Here is a 24,639-nt window from a genome sequence, read left to right as displayed (position 1 = left end):
TTTTCTGTTCCTGGGTGATTACTTTTGCCTATCATCATTGGATTCTACCTTTTTTCCCTGGCATTGTCAAAGAGGAAGTAGCAATGATTGGTTCAGGCATCACCTCTAATGAAATTAAACGTAAATGTAGGGATGTTTCTAGGCAAATAGGAAGCCTATTAGAGAAATAAATACAGCCTAACACTTTCTTAAAATATAGACCATACTTGAAGAAGAGCATACTAATATACCAAATACACTAAAAGTAGCTTTTGTTTCCTCCACTGTAAGAAATTTGAAAGATGCTTCTGATTCCCTAGACTTTCTTATTTACCAGGCAGGAACTTCTTACCCTTCTCTTCTATGTTTTTAACAGAGCAGAAGCCAAAAAACTTTGCAGTGTTTACTTCCTTATTTGTCCAACAAATCATCATCAGTGCAGTCAGCAGCAAACTGAACAACCCTGGAAGGAATGTTTATTAACTAAACACTGTTCCAAGCCAGTGAGGAGTATAAAAAGTATGACTTGGCTGTTAAGTCTCAAGAATAGTTACTATCAATTTTCCTAAACTTGGTTTCTTCCTAGAGTCAGAAGGATAAGTTAAGTCTCTGCAGTAGCAGAGTTGCACATGATGTTAACAGCTTCTCGTAAATGAGTATATTGCTAAAGAGACAATTTTAAAACCTGTTTTTAGCTAACTAATTACACAAAATTGCTGGTGGTTCTGTTGTTTACTTTACCTTAACAAAATATTAAATGCCTTAAAGATTTAAAACAAAACAAAAAAACCATAAAATTACTTGTGCCTTCTTCATCCTATAGTTAAAAAATACAGAATTCATTCTCAGAAATGGCATACACACACACACACACACACACACACACACATATACTTTCATTAGTGGCATTTTGATGGTTTGGTAAGAGATTATTATATATGTTCCATTTCGGTATACTCCAAAGTATATTCTATTTCAAACGTAGTAATCATTTATTTGCAAGTATCATCATCAATTAAATAAACAGTAACAATATACAAGGCTGAGAGGCAGGTTTGTTATTATAACACAATGGAGCTGCAAGCAGTTCATTTTGAGTTAACTTTAAATTTATAAACTCAAAGAAGGCAGTACTGGTTCTGTTTAGCTGTAAAATATTCAACCAATATCTGATAAATGAGTAACTAATAATAATAAATGATAGTGATAAGACTAAAATATACGAAAACAGAGCACTGAGAAAGTCTATTATTCTTTATTTCTTTCCGTAAAAAGAATAGAATTTCTATACAACTTTGTATCATTCCACAAGTTTCATAATTCAGCATTAAGGTGTTTTCACTCACAATGCTTCTTACTCCAAATGTGTGGGTCTTCTCCTTACACCAACCATTTCTCCAATTCTCTGACTCCAACTTGGTATCCAACCGAGAATCAATTCAATTCTGACACTATCTACCTGGAGTCAGTGTCAGATCTCACAAGTTAAAGGGCTCAGTTCCACAAGACTATTCCCACTTCAGATGCCAATCGCAAATCCCAAGCCACTGGTACTTCTGACTTACCAGCTATAAATTGGGGGTTCCTACAACCCCCACTCAGGTTCGATAATGCTAGAGTAACCACAGATTTCAGGAAAGCACTTTACTTACTATCACTGGTCTATTATAAAGAATACAAGTCTGAAACAGCCAAATGGAAGAAAGATGTAGGGCAAGGTACAGGGTGTGTGTGTGTGTGTGTGTGTGTGTGTGTGTGTGTGTGTGTGTGTGTGTGTGTGTGTGTGTGTGTGTGTGTGTGTGTGTGTGTGTGTGTGTGTGTAAGGTACAGGGGTGTGTGTGTGTGTGTGTGTGTCAAGCTCTAGGCCTTTTTTAGAGGTTCCATTATGTAGGCATGATTGATTAAAACATGGTTTTAGGTGACTGAACACCATCTCTGACCCTGCTCCTCTCCCCAGAGGTCAGGGGTGGGGTTGAAAGTTTCAGCCCTCTAATCACATGGTTTGATCTTTCTGGAGATCTGAAGCTATCTAGGGACTCCAGCCACCAGTCATCTCAGCATACAAAAGACACTCATCACCCCGCAGATCCCAAGGGTTTTAGGAGCTGTGTGCCAGGAAAGAGAAAAGACCAAATATTTACTTTTTATTATACCACAGCACCTACTCTGTTCTTTGTTACTATGAAAGTGTAGGTTTTTTTTTAAAGGATGCTACTCTATACAGCAACAACAGAGTTCCTTATTTTAAATAACAAAACATACCAGACCTTAAATATTCAATTGGTGTCATCCTCCAAAACAATTACTTTGGGAGATTATATTATGTTCCAATATTCACATTTCTTTCAGAGCCAGAATACAGGCTACCCAAGAAAATCAGCAATTATGTAGCATCCACATCACACAGATGATGTTTCCAATACAAATCTCCTCATTCATTATTAATTGTATAATAATAAAATTTTTTGACTTATCCAAGCACTCCTCACCCTCAAATTACACTATTAAAAAAAATGACAATCTGCTACCAACAAAAATATGTAAAGGAATAGGTCACTGATACTGAAGGTAACATTAAAAGACTTTTTCTAAGTGGTTCAGTATTAATCAATGTTAGCATTTGTAAGTGCATGGTTTTCCAAGATGACAACTTAAATTTAGGTATGTGAGTTCAAGTATGTTACTTTCTTATTTTTCAAGTCTCATTATTACATTATGGACCTGTCTTACATAAAATAAGTCCTTAATTCAAAGAGCTAACACCTTTACAGGGTAAAGAGATGGGGGGGAAAAAAGAAAGAAAGAAACTAAGAACTGGCATAAACCTATATTCTTTTAAAACACCTGCTTCTTGTATATACTTAAAATCACCCTAATAACCAATCTAAGTTTACATGTTTATGACATACCATTTACAGCTTTTTCAATCAATTCTTCACAAGCATCAAAATCACCCTTCAGTACCAATTTATCGTGCAGATCTGTTAACATGGGATGTTCCAGGGCAATCTTGGTTTTCTTTTGCAGTGATTCAAAGGCCTCTGTATAGTTATGTTGTCTGAAGTGTTTTAGGCAAAGGCGAATAGCTTCCTGTTCACGGTACTACTGGAACACAAGAGAAGGTATGAAAAGAAGAGATTTGGTTAGTTATTACTGTAGGAAACAATAAGTGATAATTACTAACGTAAAGTGAGCATTTACTAAGCATTAACTAAGTATACTAAGCATAACTAAGCACTGTACTAACCCTATTCATTAGTATCATTATTATATCCACTATTAAATGGCAAAACTGAAGCTTAGTCAATTGTAATAACTCACCAAAGGTCACAAAGTATATAGCAGAAAGATATTAAAGAGATGAACGTATACGATATATCAGGCATATACTTCATGAAGATAAAAGATATTAAAAGATGAAACCAGGCCTAATTCTAGAGCCTGAACTTTGAAGAAAAGAACCAGAAAAACTATTTATCAAAGCTTACTTAAGATGGTAAAAATGATAACTTCCAAGGCTTTTACTAATCAGATAACAATGTTGGTACTGAATGCACAGAAACCATTAAATAATATACATAAATGTTTATGCTCTTTGTTCTTGGTTCTTAGTAATAAGTTATTACTTGAATGACAAATATTATCAAATGTTCATGAATTTCAAATTCACAAACAGGTTTTATGATTCAAAATCATCAGAAATAGACTATTTAAAGTTTTATAATTTTTTTTCTAAACCTGGGCTACCTCATCGATTAAACAGCTATAAAGTAAAAATCTCAATTAATTACAATCCCAAAAGAAATATTCAATTTACTAAATCTCCCCCAGAAAAGGATGCCAAAGAATGCCAAAAAACAAGCTCATATAAAGAATTTAAAAGAAAATTTAATTCAAGAATATGTTATTTCAAAAAAAAAAAAAAAAAAAGAATATGTTATTTCTACAATTTCCTAAATAAGAATTAATAAACTAAACTGATGACACAGAAGCCTTACTCTTTAATAGGCAGGAAAATTTACAAGACTTGAAACACTAATCACTTTATAGTCTCTGATTTTTTATTAATAAAAGGTGATCAAAACATTTTTCCTTAAACACTCTAGTTAACTAATATTTTCCTTCATCAAATAACAAAAGAATGATTCTATATCCAAACTAACTTCACATTAATAGTTTCTTATGCTTAGCCTCTGAATAAAGATTTATCCTAACTATCTGGAACCATATTAAACAATAATACCTTTTTATCATGCTGACTGTAGGAGTATGAATCACATCCACATTTTAAATTTTCTATCAGGCTGCATACAGATACACAGTAGGAGAGGATTTATGAAACAAAATTATAATGCTTTGAAAAAGGATTGAAATTCAAAGAGGGTGAAGACTTTAATTTCTAGAGGTTCACAATAAGTAGAGAGAACTTGACAAGTCAATGACTGAACAATTTTAAGTTCTCAAATATAATCTGTCCATAGTGTTGGGGAAAAAAGGTGAAATTTGCAGCTTCCTACAATATCAAGAGATTTGTGAGTATATTAAAGAAGACACATGTACACATCATAGACTAAAGAGAAAAAAAAATTTTTAAGTATCAGAAAAGCTTACTCATTATTTTTTTAAGAAGAACCAACAATTTAGAAGATTATAAGTATATACTAAGCACTATTATGTGTATAACACTGTAAAGGTGATTTTTAATGTTTAAAAATATCATCTCTACCTTGAAAGAATTTACAATATTACAGGTAATCCAAGAATATATAAAAAACATACAGAAAATACAAAAAGCCAGCATCTATTTTAAATTGAATATAACCGAATGCCAAAAATAAATCAAACAGAAAGTTCCTCAATTAAGCTGACCAGAAAAGGGCTGAAATTCTATATAAAAAAAACCTTAGGAAGAACCTATATTGCTTCCCAATCGCCTATGAGTTGACAATTCAGCCCTATCTGCAAATAAAGATATCAGGAAATAGTGATTAGACTAAAGCTTTATCATTCCCCTAACAAGAAATAGTCCTCCCCCCACAAAAACATAGCCAAAAGAGTCAAATAGATATACATCAGAAACAAAGGTGAAGCATTAAAGGTGTTCAAAAAAATCAAAGACCTATTACTTAATCATTTAAATTCACATTTTTCAGGCTGCATTTATTGTATAAAATGACCTATGAATAAAATTATTAAATATCACCTTTATACTCCTTATAAGCATAAGATCATAATATTTATAGAAACTATTTGAAATTTTAGTTAAAAGGAAAAGTAAATATTCCTATTTTACTCAACACAAACACAATGGAGGAATATATAATATAAGCAATCTGGAACCAAAACTACCCCACTAAAAACTATGTTTAAATGTTTCTATCAATATAGGTTAAAAACAAAATTCAGAGACAGATGGGTATAATAATGTAATAGCAGACTCTGGTGCCAGACTGAGTTGATATACTGCCCTGAGCACTTTACAACTGTGTGGCCTTAGGCAAAATACTTAACCTGTGTTTCACTTCATCACCCGTAAAATATGGATAATAACTGTACCTATTTCATAGAGTGGCAATGAGTAAATAAGTGATAAAGAAGCTTAGAACCTGGCAAAACGTAAATGCTTAGTAAATGTTGATTAATCTTTGTAACTATTATTACTATTCTCAATATTTTAAATTATTCTCAATTAAGAGAAGAGAGTGACACAATTCTCTCTTTATTATAGGCACTTGAAGCATGAAATCAGGATTTTAAAATACAGTCCTACCTTACTATACCAGTTGAGACAGGGTTGTACTACATCGGGATCATCAATGCCACTAAGTTCAACATACCAGATGCTAAAGTTAAAGCTGGGTCCCCACGATAAGAGTGGAACTTTGAGGAGAAAAATAAGAAAGAAAAAGAAAAAAAATTAACATAGTTCAAATAAAACTTCAGCAAAGTAAAATCACTATTCAAACTTATTAGGATTCATTCAACAAATTTACTGAATACTTTCTATATCCCCAGCACTGCACTATTGGGTGCTGGGGCCACAGTAGCAAAAAGAAACCTATGATCCATGCCATCATGAGGTTGCTTTAATTATAAAGACACTGAAGATAAACTCAAAGTGGTCATTTATCTATCCCCCAAAAAACAGGACCAGGGTTAGATGATTTAGCAGGTGAATTTTACCAAACCACAGGAAACAAATAATTACTATATAATTTAAACTGTATCACAGCACAGAAAGAGACTGAAAGTTCAATTACTTATCAAAGTGGCATAACCTGGAAAACAAAACCGGAAGAGAAAGGTTTTAAGGACAATCTCAGCTATGAGTATATATTCAAAATTTTAAAAAATAATAAATTTTTTAAAAGGCTGAAAAAAAATTCTACCAGATTTTCACTGTAACTAAATAGAGTTCATTCCAGGAATGGAAGGTTGGTTCAACAGGAGCAACATTAATGTAATTCACTATGTTAACAAAGTAAAAGAGAAACACATCTGATTACTTCAACAGATGCTAAGAGCAAACTAATAAAATTTACTTAAAAAAAAAAAACCTCAATATATAAGGAATAGAAGGCAAAAGAAAACTTTGTTACCTAGATTTTTTTTTAAGTATCAAAAACCTCAAAAAAACCCAAAAAACCAAAACCAAAACTAATGGAGAAACATTAAGTACTCACACTCAAGTCAGGAACAAGACAAAGAGGCCCAATATCTGTACTACTCAACGCTATGTGGGAGATCTTAGCTAATGCAATCAGGAAAAAAATTTGCAAATTAAGAAAAAATATTATCACTTGAAGATGGTATAGCTTATCTATCTAAAAGATTCAAGAGATTTAACTGAAAAACTTTTAAAGTTTGTATGCAAGGTAAACATGAAAATCAACTTTCCCTGTATCTAGAAAACCCAACTAGAAAATGTAATGAAAAGTCTCCTTTGTAATAGCAAAAAAAGCTTAAAATATCTTAGAATAAAGTTTAAAATATGCAAGAAAATAAAATTTTAAAACATAAAAATTTTACTTAATATGTTCCTAGATGGGAAAACTCAATTGTAAACATATTAATTCCCCTCAAATTAATTATAAATTTAATGTAGTCTCATAATCCTAATGGTATATATCCAACTTTTTTCTTGACATGTAACCAGACAAGCTGATCTGAAAAAAATCAGTAACACAAAATATCTAAAATAATACAAATAATAAGAAAATAAACATACTAAAAGATACAGTAATTATAAGTTTGATATTAGCAAAGGAAAACGAAGTAAAATCACTGGAGCAGAAGAGTGTATCCAAAAATCTCTCAAGGATCCAGAGGAATTTAACATAGGATGAAGATAACATTTCATACCAGCAATGACAGGACAGAGTAGAGGTTTTTAACCTGTGATCCATGGGCTCCTGGGGATCCCCACAACCCTTTTAGGAGGTCCCATGTGGTCAAAACTATTTTTCATAATAAGACTAGGGCTTTATAGCCTTTTTTTTTTAAACTGTACTGACATTTGCACTCATGGTGCAAAGGCAATGCTGAATAAAACTGTTGGCATCTTGGTAGTGCCACAAAAAGTAGCATGAAAGTGTCCCAGTATTTCTTAATACAGTATGAATTGAACTGTATTCCTTACCATCACACACCTGCAGTTAAAAAACAAAAAGACAATTCATTTAAGAATGTCTCTGATGATGTGTAAGAATAAATTTTAATAAATTCCTATCATTAAGTACACATCACTTTAATATTCTGTGTGATACAATGGAAAGTACACATAAAGTACTTTTGCTGCATACCAAAGCATGAAGGCTGTCTCAAGAAAAAGAACCTGTGTAAGCTGAGTTGTGAGCTGAAATAACCACTGAAATAGCCCTTAAAAGAAAAACTGACCATCTATGATTATTTAGATTTGGGTATTTGACAGATGTTTACCTGTCATTTCAAGGATAACAAATGACAGTTTTCTTGCCAAGGATAAAATTCAAACTTTTGAGAAAAATTAGAATTTTGGAAAATTAGTATTCACCATTGTGAACTTAGCTACTACCCAGTACTTTTCTGATGAGATTGGTGGTGATAATAACGTTGTGATTTAAAAAAAAATATTATATAATGAAATGTTCCAACATTTGAAAGATGTGCATAACTTAGGGAATCACATTTTCTAAATGACCAATGAATGATTTTACAAAACCATGCATGGATGAGAGACTGATTCAAAGTACAAGACAGGCCAATGGATTTTAATATAACATTGACATGGTTCAGGCTGAGTAATGCAACTACCTTTAAGAAACTAACACTTGCCAATTTTTGATTAAGTATCAAAACAGAATATCCACAATATCTGATATCAGGTCTTCTTATTTCCAAGTCCACTGCTCTTTTCTAGCATATCAGACTCAGTGAAGAGCTAAGATGTACTAAGTCAGATGCTTTTCTATTCTGTCCTCTAAAGGAAGCTGTGTGAGTCAAGACAGAAGCAACAGGAACCAGTCATTAGGATATATGCAGGACTCCCGGGATGGTTAACATGGCCTTCAGTTTATATGTGCAAACAACACAAATTTCAAAAAGGTTTATACCAACGAATACTGAATTATCATCACTGTTTTGGTGTTCATTTCTTCATGTAGCAGTACCATTTAAAAAGTGTACTACTGTATCACTGCAATAACCATTAAGTAATATAAAAGTCAGAATAAAACAGGATTCGAAACTCCAGGCCCCAAGAACACAGTCTATAACTGTGACCAGAGACATATAACATTAGTTAGTGATCTGAAATCCATTCTCAAGTTCCAGGTCCAAGTTCAATAAAATTAGGAGGAAAAAAAATCTTCCTACTATATCTATTCAAGAAAGTAAAACGTTCTTTTATTAATTCCTTTGAAGCAATTGTGGGAGGGAGGTTAAGTAGGCAGTCATCTCACAAGATCATATATTAGATGAATGAAGACTATAGTTAATTTTTAACAGACTGAAGGCATATATACAGAATGAGCAGAATGATATACACCCATTTCAAATTTTACCAATGATTTTTGATGGCATTAACAACACTAATACTGCATATTAGACATACTCCATATTATATATCAGAAACCTAAATGTGAATTGGAGCTCCAAGCACACCTTCTTCGCTCCGTAATGAAAGATGCCTTTGCTCTCACCTCAAAAAAAAAGATTAGCAACTCCTAATACACATCCCAAGGCTAAGAGTTTGTATCCTAAGAATTCAACCACCAGTTTTTCCAATGCGATAATCAGACAAGGACATGATCAGGATCAGTGCCTCTCATACGTTTTCCATAAAATGGCATGTATAGAAAATGATAAGGTATTTAGTACACAAGCATACTAGGCTGCAGGATTTGGTGACTGTATGATTGGTGGGGGTCAACATCTCAACACAATTAAACATATATGTGGTACATTCAATATGCTTTGGTATTATCACTTGGGAAGCTACTGTCTAGACAGCTAAACAGCTCTTAGAAGATGCTAGTACTTTTAAGATCAGCTTCTGGAAGATCTTAAAAATTTAAGATTAACCACTCTGAAAGAGTGCATCTATTCTACTTACAGATTAATAAGTACACAAAGCACTTAGCACAGTAGCTGGCACATGGTAAGTGCTCAATAAATGTTAGCTATTATTATTAGCTCTTATTACTATATTAATTTTCTTCCTTTTTAAATTTATTTTTTTATTGGAGTATAACTGCTTTACAATGTTGTGTTAGTTTCTGCTGTACAATGAATACACTGTATGTATACTTATATCCCCTCCCTCTTGCACCTCCCTCCCTGTCCCCCATCCCACCCATCTAGGTCATCACAGAGCACTGAGCTGAGCTTCCTGTGCTTTATATTTATAGCATGTTCCCACTAGCTATAATTTTAAAATGTTACCTTTCCACATGCTCTCATGAAGGCCACCATCAGGGCACCTTCCCGCCGCCCCACCCCTACCCCCACCCCCAGAAGACAGGGTACTTATCCAGCCAAAGCTTCTCTGAAGCTCCCACACCCATCCAGGCTGCAAAAATCCAAAAAATTCATAGAAATCCAAGTCATCCCTCTACCAAAAACCAGGACTCCTCCAGAATCCTTCCAAGAATCAGTACCTCCTTCTGCCTTCAAATCACCTTCTTATTTCCTGATATAACTGTTATCTTGGCTATGAATCAAGATATAAACCTTTCTAGTCATCTATAACCAATACTCTCAATCCATTCAACTTTATGTTTTCAGTCATCTGATCTAATCTCCAACTGAGGTTTTCCCTTCCAAACGTTTAACTTGCTCTCTTGAATCTGGCCTCCCAATCAACAACTCTCCTTCTTTACTAAATTTTCTTTTTACTCACAAACCTTACTCAAAACCAAGCTTCTTCCTAAGGCCAACTCTCAACTTCCACACTAAGCCCTATCAAAGATTTCACTCCAGCATGGGCTCTTTGGCTTTTTTGTGTGGTGAACTCCCTTTGGCTAGTCAGTGAACCCTGTGACCCAATCCCTCTCAGATTTAAATGTAAAATGAAAAATACATAAGATTATAGAGTAAGCAAACTGTATTGAAATATAGTCATAAAAATAATGAAGATAGAAAATTATGATATAGAAATATATATGCTTTTTTATTAACACATTAGATAAGAAGATCTAGTGGCAGGTCTAATAATTATCATAATTTCAAAGTTATGATGATATTTGCCATGGTGTAATGTGATGGGAAATATTTATAACTTCTATCTGTGACAAGTCACAGGTATTGCTAATACTATGAGTTATTGCCTATATTCATAATTGAAGGAAATGCTCAGTACATTTGTTAGAGGTTAGACACCATAAAGATGTAACTTTTCCTCCATTAAGTTCACACAGCCATTGATTAATCCCTATAAATTTCTGTACAATAAACTCAAAAAGTATATATACGATGTCTCTAGTGAGGCAAGCAGTTTGCTTGTTGCTTCTGAAATCTGAGGAGTCTGAAGACAGCTGCTATCCCCTAGGATTTTACAATCTACCTGAGGAAACAAAACTTACATATATCACACAGTAAAAGAACTCAACATTCGTAAAAAGACAGACTTAAGTTTGTATACCATCTCTACGTTCTACTACCTGTAAGGTCTTGGCCTAATCATTTAATTTACCTCTAAACTTCAGTTTCCTCATCTGTAAAGTGAGTGTAAAAATACCTATTTCACAGAGTGTTAGGCAGATGCTTCATAAACAATATCTATTATACTACTTTAAAGCAATACAAACACATATCCAAAAGCATATACCAAATGCTATGTCTTTGATCCATCACTTACTAGCTATGTACCCTGGGACACATCATTTGACTTCTACTCTCATTTTCCTTAACCAAAAAAGGAAAGATTTTTATCTTCCAGTATAGTGCTCAAATGAGATACCACATATGAAAGCACTTACAAACGCAAAACAATAAAAACATGTAAGAAGTTCTAAATAATGATTGCTGAAATGACATGATGGTTCAAATTATATTTGTGTATGTACTTTTTCTATAGTACTTAAAATACTACATGTAAAAAGACATGTAATCAAGAGCTCTATGAATATAAATATATAAAAAAGAGACATTCAAAATGAAAATATTTCCTTCATAAATATGATCTTAAATTAAAATTTATAAGACTACCACTCATCCACAAACTACAAAAGAACTCAAGAAAATGTCCAATATAGCGACCTATCCTATCATTAGACAGAGAAAGTATTATCATACTCATTTTATACAAAAGGTAACTTAAGAAAGGAAAGTAAAATTTACTTAAAGGTCAGTTCAGCTATGCCGGCACTGTGGATTATCCACAACAGATCTTAAAAACCTAACCCCTGCCATGCAGTAAAAATGAAGGCTTACTTTCCTTGTTAATTTGTAAACAAACTTACTTAAATTGGGTCTAAGCCAAATTTAATGAATAAGCTATACTCTTTATACATGCAAATTATCATATTTAGATGTCAGTGCATGATTTGGAGATTATCCGCCATTGAGTTAAGCCTTGCTTCTGTTCCCCTCCATTACTATGAATAACTGAAGTCTGATTATATTTAGAAATTGTGTTGTTTAAGAATAAACTTTTTTTTTAAATAAAGCAAGATCTTTCAAACATATCATTATACAACATAAATGTGAAGTATTCAAAAACATTTTTTCTTTTAAGAAGAATTCCAACAATTTATCCCAGCCAGGTAAACAAGTATCTGTGTGAATCACCACCAAAAGAAAGCTACACATCACTTAAGTGTTTTATCGAAATTATTTTTAAAGAAAACATCAAACTAAAAAAACTAGTTTAAAAACATCAAACTATAAAAAGCCTAACACAGGCTTTAAGTTTCACATTTTCCTTATATTATTTTAAAAAAACAAAACTTATCAAGAGAATGTGGGGAAAAGGTTGAAAAGCAAAAACAATGCAGATCACTATTAATATTTTTTAACAGAAAAGTGAGAAATATGAAGTTATATAAATATTAATACCCTAAATATCAAATGAGTTAATAAGTGTCTTCAATTATTTGGAAAGCTCTAGTTAACATTTTGCCTGAATACCATAAAACTAACCCACCAGGGTCAAGTAAAAAATATCATCATGCCCTACAACTAGAAGGCTGATAGAAAGGGCTGGAAAGAGGTCCAACTTCTTGTTTTCAGGCATCTGAATGTCTAACTGATCCATAAGAGACCTCTGTTGTCCTATAAATTTTTTAAGGGAAGAAACTATTCAAAATCTTTAAACAGACTTTTATTCACAGTTCTAATGGGAAAAAAAAGCCAAAAAGAGAACATTTCATTTTGCATGACTAAGCAATTAGAGGTTGAATAAGTACTTCAAAATTATAAAATCTAAATTTACTACATGAAAATGTAAGATATTTTCACTGCTTCTACATTTGGAATGTAAGATCATAGAATTGTTCAAGCTATGCAAGAATCTATAAGAAATGGGTGGTCTGCATACTGAGGAAAGAATTACTCATTAGCATGAAAGAAGAAACAATCAAGAATTTATTTTAAAAATCTGCTTGTTCCTAAATTCTCATAGGTAAACAGGATACAGGTTTTTTATTTACAATTAATTATAACAACAAAAACTATATTTATAAAAGAAAGTAACACACCAAACAGCCCAATGATTCTAAAAATAGTTTCCCCTCTATAAGTAGTCTTTATAGATCTCAGATATTCTTTTCATCTAATGGAACTATTTGACTCAATGAAATGAACAGGCCAACTCTTGATAGACTGGGAAACAATGACTATGGAGCTGGTCCTTCCAAAAGAGGAATTTTCTCCCAAATCAAAACATGGGATTCTGGCCTTTATTATCATTCTTAAAGGGATATGACTCACCTTAATCTCAATTTTAACATAATATTTTCAAAGGTATGAAATATAGATGGAAACTAAGAGTCAAGTCCTCAACCTTCCTACCTTCTAACTAATCCATCTTATAGATAAACAAAATAATCCTAAAAACACTAGTTTTGAGGAGGCATTACACATACTTTCTTAACCAAAAACACTTGCTAAATAAACACAATAAATGCTTAGGTAGCATTTTTCAAACATTACTTTGAAACTTATTAATGGGTTATGAAATTAGTTTTATGAGTTTGACCAACATTATCACACACACAAAAAATGAAATATAAAAGAATAGAAAATAACCATAATATATGGCCTTAAGGAATACGGCAATATTTGGTTTTAGAACGATATAACTTCAGAACTGATAAACCTTCCATAAAACAATCAAGGCAATCAAATCCATATATCTCATAAAATGAGAAAGTATTTAGAAAAGGTTCTAAGAAACTTTCAAATGAGAAAGTAGAAAAGTTTCCATTTGAAATAACTGTCACTTAGTTACAGATTTATAAAGTAGGGGGTCAGCCAAATAGTAAACATTTTGGGCTTTGTGGGCTAGGTGGTCTCTTGCAACTACTCAACTTTGCCATGTAGTGCAAAAGCAGACAAAGACACTATGTGAACAAGTGGCATGGCAGTGTTGCCATAAAATTTTATTTTAAAATAAAAACAGGGAACCTGCAGGATTTGGCCCACAGGCTGTAGTTTAGTTTGATGACTGATGGTATAAAGAATTTATTTCTACTCCAGAATGCTGAAAACCTTACCTATTTTAATGAATCGACAAGGAAACATCTGTTCATCAATTTTATGCTTCAAGGTAAATGTTTCTTTGTTATAATCATTCTTTAAGCCACTGTGAAAAAAAATAACGTTATCAAATCTGATTTCATAATTTAGTAAATGCACTAAAACAGAGATTAATATCATACTCTGATTTTAAGGTCAACGAATGCTCAGAATATATGACAGGGACAATGTAACGAAGTAGTTGAACATGAGAATATAGGACAAAACTTGTACATTCACATCAACTGCACTATACTGTATTCTCTTAATTAAATGAGGGCTAATGAAAAAATGTTGTGTTAATTAAAGAATGTGACTACAATACATGAAAATGTGTGACAAGACCTAGTGTCCCTAATGTATAACTAAATACAATATAAAATATTCAAGCAGTAAGAAGAAAATTTAAAAACAATTCATACTCATATCTTACAACTTAAACAGAGCCAAATATTAGAATCTGTCAAAGAATTAAGTTATTAAATTCTGACTAAGATGCCAATGTTCCTTTTATAGCTGAATAAATTTTCAAAGACAACCTTACTCTGTTGGTTTAATAGCATCCGCTTTATCCTACATAAAAATAAACCCGTATCACTTCTCTACTCAAACAACTTGGGCTGACTCAAGTATTTATGGGAAAGTCACTAAGTCAGGTTGCCTTATATTCTGATATACTTTCATGACTTAAATCAAATGTAGTCTAGGCATAATACATACTTATATATTGTGCTAAAGGGACACACCATGTCACAAATATATTCTAAAACTGCATGGCTTTATTTGTCCACTCCATCTTCTATCCCATTTTTCATCATCTAAAGGGCAAATTAACATTCATTCCTGGTGATCTATGTTGTCAAAACTCAAATTTACTGAGCTCCTTCCAAGAGGTAGGCACTGCAGTAGGTGCAGTCACATACTTTTACTCTGTTTAGTTTCCAATTTATACTAAACTCCCAGAATATTACTTCCAGATTAGGGCACTCAATCTTAATGTTCTGGACAGATTCCATATTTTTACATCAAGGATTACAGCAAAGATTTTTATTACAGCTGAGAAGTATATGTGAAGTCATTAACAATTCAAAAATAAGATTGAAAAATAAGAAGTAGAAAAATACCCCCAAATTTTATTCTTTCTGCTTTGGTAACAATATTAATTAGTATCTGGTGGGAAAAAGCTAACTAAAGCACAATATTAAAATAAGGCACTAGAAATAAAATAGTAGAAATACTCTTTTCTCCTTTGCAAGAAAAAACAAACCATGCAGATTTAGCTACAAAGAGACTAAACTAAGACTGCAGATTGTTTAGAAACTCTTTCCTCCCCATAATCATAACCCACCTGGACAATAGCTCTGTCATGTTTTCTTCATTCATTCCACCAAAGACTTTAAATTTCTTCAAATTGCAGACATGAGTTTTCTCATATTTTCCAAACGTGATATTCTGGACTATAGCAGGCCTTTCAAGCTTCAGAATCAAGTACTACAAAAAGGAACAACCAAATTATATCCTCCTCCATTTAAAACAAATCGGTAGACAACATGAATAGTTAAAATTTTGGCCAGTTAACTCAAGAACGTATAATGTTCATCCTACACTGGCAGATTTTTTTATTTTTATTTTTTATGCTAAAGGATAGTATACAACAGTCAAGCTACCATAACATCACCACTTTCTCCCAGGAAACTACATCATTCTCAACAATATAGATGAAGGAGGGAAAAAAGGACTAGTTAGATAACTTCTAATCAAGGAATGACATTCAGTAAGATATAACAGACTATGAATAATGAAATAAAACAAAATTAGAATGCAAAAGTAACAATTACATATTCTCACTGACTACACTTCAATAATAAATTCAATGTTCAAAATCAGTGGTAAAATTTTAAACCTAGAAAAAAACAGATTTACTATTCACCCCTGCCTATTTTATAAATTAAAAAACTCAGACCTACCATAGATATATCTAATATAGCTCAAGTTTTGCTATTATACACAGGATAAAATGGCGTCAGTTCATTAGGGAACACATTTTACATTATGCAGGCTGTCTTCAATAATAAAAATTAAGAAGGAAACTACTACTTGTCAAGTACATCGGGAAAAAGCTATTTAGAAAACAACTCATGTTACATGTTGGAGTGGCTTCATGCTTCATAATAATGGGTAATACTCATGATAAAGGAGAACAGAATGAAGTTGGTGGTCCCACTTTGTACCATACACAAAAATTAACTCAAAATGTATCAAAAGTGATCCAAAATCGAACCAATACAATCAAACCTAAGACATAAAAGTAAGAGGTAAAACTATAAAATTCTTAAGATGAAAACAGGGGTATATCTTCATGACTCTGGATTTGCCAATGGATTCTTAGATATGACTCCAAAGTACAAGCAACAAAATATAAAATAAACTGGACTTCATCAAAATTAAAGTTTTGTGCATCAAAGGACACTATCGAGAAAGTGAAAAGACAACCTATAGAGTGGGAGAAAATGCTTGCAGAAATGTATCTGATGAGGGTTTAGTACCTAGAATATATAAGGAATTTGTACAACAAGAAAAAGACAGACAACCTAATTTAAAAATGGGCAAAGGACCTCAATAGCCCTTTCTCCAAAGAAGATAAACAAATGGCCATCAGGCACATGAAAAGGTGTTCAACATCATTAGTCATCAGGAAAATGCAAATCAAAACCACAATGAAATATAACTTCACACATACTAGGATGGCTATAACCAAAAAAAACAAAATAACAAGTGTTGGCAAGGATGTGAGGAAACCAGAACTCTTATACATGGTGCAGACAATGTGGAACACAGTTTGGTGGTTCCTCAAAAAGTTAAACATAGAATTACTACATGACCCAAAAGTTCTACTCCTAGTTAGTTATATAATAAAAATAAATGAAAAAGGTATTCAAACAAACACCTGTACATGAATGTTTCGAGCAGAACTATTCACAATGGCCAAAAGATATATACAACCCAAATGTCCATCAACTGATGAAAGGACAAACAAAAAGAGAGTATGTCTGCACAATGAAATATTATTTAGCCATGAAAAGGAATGCAGTACTGATACATGCTACAACACAGATAAACCTCAAAAACATGTTAAGTGAAAGAGGTCAAATGCAAAAGTCCATATATTGTTATGACTCTATTTACATAAAATATTCAGGTAAATTCATAGACGCAGAAAGCAGGTAAATTCATAGAGGCAGAAAGCAGATTACTGGTTGCCAGGAGCTGGGTTAAGGGTGAAAGGAGAAACTGCTTAATTGGTACCAGGTTTTCTTATGGGGTAATGAAATAACTAGATAGAAGTGATGGCTGTACAACATTGTGAATGTACTAAATGACACTTAATTGTACACTTTAAAATGGTTAGTTTTATGCTATGTGAATTTTACCTCAATAAAATAAAAGAATGAAGCTGGTGGTAACATAAAAGATGATATAATTAATATCTTGTGAGTACTAACTCCCTTGTCTGACAAATTACTCAGATTTTTATGTGTATTATCTCGTTTTAATAGGACTAGGAGGAACAGGAGTAGTATTTTAATAACAATAATCATCCTCTTCTTCCTCATTTTAAAAATTCTGGCTTAGAAAGGCTAAATAACTTACTACAGTTATACAGCTAAAAAATGGCAGAGCTTAGATTAAAAATCAGTCAATCTGCAAAGGAGGCAAGAATATACAATGGAGAAAAAAGACAGTCTCTTCAATAAGTGGTGCTGGGAAAACTGGACGGCTATATGTAAAAGAACCTAAATTTAAGACCGGATACTGTAAAACTCCTGAAAGAAAACATAGGCAGCACACTCTTTGACATAAATCACAGCAGTATCTTTTTTGGATCAATCTCCTACAGTAATGGAAATATAAACAAAAATAAACAAATGGGACCTAATGAAACGTAAAAGCTTTGCACAGCAAAGGAAACCATAAACAAAACAAAAAGACAATCTACAGAAAGGGAAAAAGTATTTACAAACAATGAGACCAACAAGGGGTTAATTTCCAAACAGCTCATACAGCTCAACATAAAAAACCAAACAACCCAACCAAAAACTGCACAGAAGATCTAAATAGACATTTCTCCAAAGAAAACATACAGATGGCCAACAGGCACATGAAAAAATGCTCAACATCTCTAATTACTAGAGAAATGCAAATCAAAACTGCAATGAGGTATCACCTCACACTAGTCAGAATGGCCAACATCAAAAAGTCTACAAATAATAAATGCTAGAGAGGGTATGGAGAAAAAGGAATGTTGGTGGGAATGTAAATTGGTACAGCCACTACAGAGAACCGTATGTGGTTCATTACAAAAAATAAAAATAGAGTTACCATATGATCTAGAAATCCCACTCCTGGGCATACATTCGGAGAAAACTATAATTTGAAAAGATACATGCACCTCAGTGTTCACAGCAGCACTATTTACAATAGACAAGACATGGAAGCAACCTCAATGTCCATCGACAGATGAATGGATAAAGAAGATGGTGTGTGTGTGTGTGTGTGTGTGTGTGTGTGTGTGCGCGCGTGCGCATGCGTGTGTGTGTGTATATATATATGTAATGAAATATTACACATCCATAATAAAGAACGAAATAATGCCATTTGCAGCAACATGGACAGACCTAGAGATTATCATAAAGTGAAGTAAGCCAGACAAAGACAAATAACATATGTTATCCCTTATATGTGGAATCTTAAAAAAAAATGATACAAATGAACTTATTTACAAAACAGAAATAGACCCACAGACATAGAAAACAAACTTATGGTTACCAAAGGGGAAAGGATGGGGAGGGATAAATTAGGAGTTTGGGATTAACATATACACACTACTATATATAAAATACATAAACAACAAGGACCTACTGTATAGCACAGGGAACTACACTCAATATTTTGTAATAATCTATTAAGGGAAAAGAATCTGAAAAAGAATATATATATATAACTGAATCACTGTGCTCCACATCTGAAACTAACACAACACTGTAAATCAACTATAGTTCAATTAAAAAAAATTTTTTTAATCAATCTGATTTTGTCTGATACTGTTGGTTGGCTGACCCAACCTCCATTCTCAATCCAGTTCTTCCTAGCCACCTTCTGGCCAAAAACAGATACATGGTAAAATTCTGGTCAGTGAGATAAGCAGAAGTTCGTTGTGGGATAAGTTTTGCTTTTTGAAACAAATGCTACCTCTTTACTATCTGAACAGTTACAGCTGTAACATCCACTGTGCAACAATGAAGAAAAAGATTAAGAGAATCTCACAGATAGCCATCTCTGAGCCACTCAACTTTCAACAGTAACTGCCTAACTCTAGTTTCCATGTGTGTGGCAGGGAAAGAGATGGGGTGATGGCGGGAAAGAAACTCTATTTGTTTAACCCACTGTTATAGGACCTTCTATTATTTGGTGCTAAAAGCATTCCTACTGATTCACTAACCCCACAGTCAAAACTTTATTTAATGACTACACAATAACAACTGTTTAGGTTTATATGAGGTTTACATTCTAGGCAGCTATTAAGATTTCTTTACTATAGAAATTGCCATAGGAAAATTGAGATTGCTATTCTTAAGTTATTAATCCTTTTTATCCATATCAAATTAATAGGTGTGGTAATATGATTTTTGGTAACTGAGTTTCTTAAGAATACAGCTGTATATTAGAGAACAGACTACACAGCTAGGCAAGGGACTATTTACATCTCATTGTCTTTCTCATGAACTCCCACTTCCTCCCATCCCTTCCTCCTCCTTTCTCTCTTTGGTCATTCTTTAAAGTCTCAGTTTACAAGTCAGTTTTCTCTGATAACTGGTTAGTTAGATACAATGTTGTAACTAGTAAAAATGGATCTTTATACAATCTGTTGTACACCATCCATCATCCCACATCACCTCTGAATACAACCGAAAGCATTTGTCTATATAAAATTTTATTTATAACCAAATAGGATTTTGTCATTAAAAATTACATAAGTAAAATGTAAATTCTCTAACTGAAGTAAAGCACAATGATCTGACAAATACATTTTAGGTAAAATTTTTAATGTTTAATCACATTATTGATAAATTTTACAACTATTTTTCAAACTCTTGGGCATCAATGCTGAGTACTGTTACTATTAAACAGTGTTATCCCATAGTTAAAGAAGTTTCCATGACTTTTAATTTGGAGAAATAACTGCTGTAGATTTAGTAATAGAAACTGTAAAAAAAAAAAAAAGTCATTAAGAATGAACATTTTAGAAAAACTATTTTAGATCCTTTATTATCAACCTTTAAATTCTGTATATGTGAATATTAATAAATTAATTTTAAAATAAAACAATGACTCACAATCTCTTTATCAAAGCAGAGGGTAGGCTCATAGAGGATCAAAGAACTATCTATCACATGGTCCTTAATTTAGCCATAGAATTAAGGAAACAATGAAAAAAATTTAATGTTCAAAACTGTTCACAATTTCAGCCCAAAGAGATTTTTTTCACCATGAAAAACAATTTAAAAATCATTTTTAATCATATGGATGTTAACAATTTATAAGAAATAAAGATGATATAAAGGAGAAATGATGATCTATCAGCATCCATTAGATTAGATGGATCTATCAGCAAAAGTATATCCCAGGAGGTGAGTTTTAAAGGATGAGACACAGTGCATTAGTTTCCTGAGGCTGCCATAACATATTACCACAAACTTGGTGGTTTAAAACAATGGAAATTTATTCTCTCACAGTTCTGGAGGCCAGGAGTCTGAAATCAAGATGTTAGGAGGACCATGTTCCCTCCAAAGGCTCTAAGAGAGGATCCTTCTTTGCCACTACCCGTTATCCAGTGGCTCCTGGTGTTCCTTGCTTGTGGCAGCATAACTCGAATCTCTGCCTCCATCTTCACATGACCTTCTTCCTTGTGTCCCTCTGTATTTTCTCCTTTTCTGTGTCTAATAAAAACACTTGTAATTGGATTTAGGGCTCACCCTAATCCAGGATGATCTCACTCTAAGATCTTTATCATAATCACATCTGCTAAAACCTTTATTTCAAATAAGGTTACATTCTGAGGTTGCACATATCTTTTTTGGGAGGGAGGGGCACTAATAACCTACTACACGGAGCTAGCCAGGCAAAAAGGCTTATGAAAAATGAGTTATAGAAGCTGTTAAAAGGCCAGCATGGTTGGAGCCCAATAAGCAAGGTGGAGGATGGTAATGTTGAGATTGAAGAGGTAAGCAGTTACCATATCATGCATTATAAATTATAAATGCAATGGAATCCATTAAGCACAATGGAAAGCCAAGATCTGATTAACATCACACACACACACACACACACACACGCACACACAGAGTCTGCCTTGTACAGAATGGATTGGAGGGACTGGCAGATGAGTTAGGATAGTTACAATAATTCTGACAAGAGATGACATGAAGGAGACTTGAACTAAGGTGGTGCAGAGATAGAGAGGATTAGACAGTTTTGACATATATTTTGGAGATAGAATGAATGGGGTTAAGTGATAGCTGGATATAGGGAGGGGAGAAGGAGGTATCAAGATGATGATTTAGTTTCTGACTAGAATAACAGGGTTAGTTGAAATATCATTTACTCTGATGTGAAGGACTGACAAAGAAACAGGCAGCATTAGAACAGGAAATAACACTAGAAAAGTCCAGACTGTATATCTATGTAAATCTCAGACTGTGTAATAAATCACCCAGTGTCTTAAAACAATAGTGATTTATGATTTCTCATGATTCTGTGGGTTCAATGGATAGTTCTTCCATGATATCTCCTGGACTTATTCATGTAGCTGTATCAGCTGGTGGGACTGGACTTAGTTGGGGTAGAGAGTGGGGAAGCTGGACTTAGCTGGGATGACTGGGTCCCTCCATAGGCTTTTATCCTCAAGGAGGCTAGATGGGCTTTCTTCAGAGCAAGTGGTCTCAGAGTTCAAGATACAGAGAACAGAAGCTACAAGGCCTTTTGAGGCCTTGCTTAGAAGTTGCAATAACAATTCCATAGAATTTTCTGTTGGTTAAAGCAAGTGACAAGGCCAGCCAAGATTTATAAGGTAGGGGAACAGACTGCACCTCTTACTGGAAGGAGCTGTAATATGTGACCATATTAAGAAATTTGGACTCTATTCTAGGAGAAGTAGAGAAACATAAAAGTGTTTTAAGATATGGGAAACAATAAAATTCAATACCCATTCAGGATTAGAAATTCTCAGAAAACTACAAATAGAAGAAAATTTTCTCAAACTGACATAGGACATCTATAAAATATCCACAGCCAGCATCATACTTAATGAAAATTCTCCCTAGTACTGGGACATAAGAAAAGTTGAGGCTGGGGAGCCATAGAAGGGGAGGAAATATTTGCAAACCATGTATCTGATAAAGGACTTATACACAAAACATACAAAGGCTCTCAAAATTCAATAATAAGAAAGTAAACAAACAAATGCTAAAATGGACAAACCTTTTGAATAGACATGTCACCAAAGAACATTTAGAGAGGCAAACAAGCATATGAAAAGATGGTCAACATCAATAATCATTTTTAAAATGCAAATTAAAAACCACAAAGACTTGTTCATTAATTTTCAATGCATCTTTATTTGTAATTGCCAAAAGCTGGAAAACAATCCAGTGTCCATCAACAGATAAGTACATAAACAAACTGTGATATGTCCATATGAGAGAATTCAGTTGGGCAACAAAAATGAATGAATTATTGATGCAAACTACAACATGGATGAATCTCAAAATAATCACTTTGAGTGAAATAAGTCAGACAAAAAATGCATATCATATTTCTCCACTTATATAAAACCCTAGAAAATGCAAATGAATCTACAGTGAAAGAAGCGTGGTACCTGGAGATGGGGGATGGAGGTGAGTGGAAGGGATTAAAAGAAGACATGGAAAACTTTGGTGGTAATACTCATGTTTAGTATTTCAGGAGTGGTGGTATTTTCAAGAGCGTACACATATGTTCAAACGTATCACACTGTACAGTAAAAATATAAAGTTTATTGTATGTCCATTATACTTTAATAGCTGTTTAAAAATAATAAAAGTTAGTGTTAAAGAAATGAATAAGCAAGTCACAGACTGGGAGAAAATATTCACAATACATAACTTACAAGGAACTTATACCCAGAATATATATAAACAACTTCTACAACTCAGTAATAAAAAAAGAAAACAACCCCACTTTTTTAAAGGAGTAAAAGAATTCACAAGAAAGATAAATGAACAGCCATAAGCAAATGGAAAGAAGTGCTTAATATAAAGAGTCATCAGGGAATTATAAATTAAAACCATTTTACACCACCAATAAACACTAAAATTAAAATGTGTGTCAATGCCAAATGTTGGTGAGGCTATGAAGCAACTAGCAGTCTGATAATTTCATACAAAGTAATGTACAGCTGACCCTGAATAACATGGGTTTGAACTGCACAGGTACACTTACATGCAACATTTTTGCAGTAAATACCTTGGAAAATTTTTTGGATATTTGCAACAATCTGAAAAGACCTAGAAATTTGAAAAAAACTGAAAAACAGACAATTTGGAAAAAGCCTAGAAATAACAAAAAAATTAAGAAAAAGGTATGCAATGAATGCATAAAATATATGTAGATACTAGTCTATTTTATCATTTACTACCATAAAATATATACAAATCTATTATAAAAAGTTAAAATTTATTAAAACTTACACACACAAACCCTTACAAACTGTATATGGTGCCATCTGCAGTGAGGTGAAATGTAAACAAAGTTGCAATATTAAATCATAACTGCATAAAATTAACTGCAATATATACTATACTACTGTAATAATTTCATAGCCACCTTCTGTTGCTATTGTGGTGAGCTCAAGTGTTGAGAGCATCTGCCTAAAATGCCATGTGATGCTTATCATCTCCATGTGAGCAGCTGTCTCTCCAGTAAATTGCATATCACAATAAGAAGTGATCTCTCGCAGTTCTCACGTATTTTTCACTGTTTAGTGCAATACTGTGAACCACGAATAAAACCATGAAACCCATACAAAGCGCCACTCGTAATGCTGGAAGTGCTCCCAAGAAGCAAAGAAAAGTCATGACATTATAAGAAAAAGTTGAATTACTTAATATCTACCACAGATTGGTGTCCGCAGCTGCAGATACCCACCATTTCAAGATAAATGAATCCCAAGTAAGGCCCATTGTAATAAAAGAAAAAGAAATCCATGAAGCCATTGCTACAGCTATGCCAGAAGGCACAAAAACCTTGCAGTTTTCGTGAAATACCTTTTAATCTTATTTTGAAAATGTAGCTTTTATGTGGGTGCAGGATTGCTATAAGAAAGGCATTACCTACAGACTCTAATGATTC

The 24,639-nt window shown here is 33.2% G+C and overlaps 1 protein-coding gene across 2 annotated transcripts in view; it reads right to left on the bottom strand.

The window, feature by feature from the left end:
* The window catches only part of MKLN1 (muskelin 1), a 359,451-nt gene that overhangs the window by 102,089 nt on the left and 232,723 nt on the right, over positions 1–24,639 (bottom strand). For both annotated transcript variants that reach the window (XM_082846006.1, XM_082846005.1), the window contains 4 exons: positions 15,542–15,684; positions 14,172–14,260; positions 5,750–5,859; positions 2,889–3,081 (listed from right to left, as the gene is read on the bottom strand). In XM_082846006.1, coding sequence (XP_082702132.1) covers positions 2,889–3,081; positions 5,750–5,859; positions 14,172–14,260; positions 15,542–15,684 — 535 coding nt within the window. The remainder of the gene's footprint in view (positions 1–2,888; positions 3,082–5,749; positions 5,860–14,171; positions 14,261–15,541; positions 15,685–24,639) is intronic.

This window comes from Leucopleurus acutus, assembly GCF_964270905.1.
Source record: "Leucopleurus acutus genome assembly, chromosome: 9".
In the NCBI taxonomy this organism is placed as follows: domain Eukaryota; kingdom Metazoa; phylum Chordata; class Mammalia; order Artiodactyla; family Delphinidae; genus Leucopleurus; species Leucopleurus acutus.
This window is presented reverse-complemented; position numbering and strand designations above follow the sequence as displayed.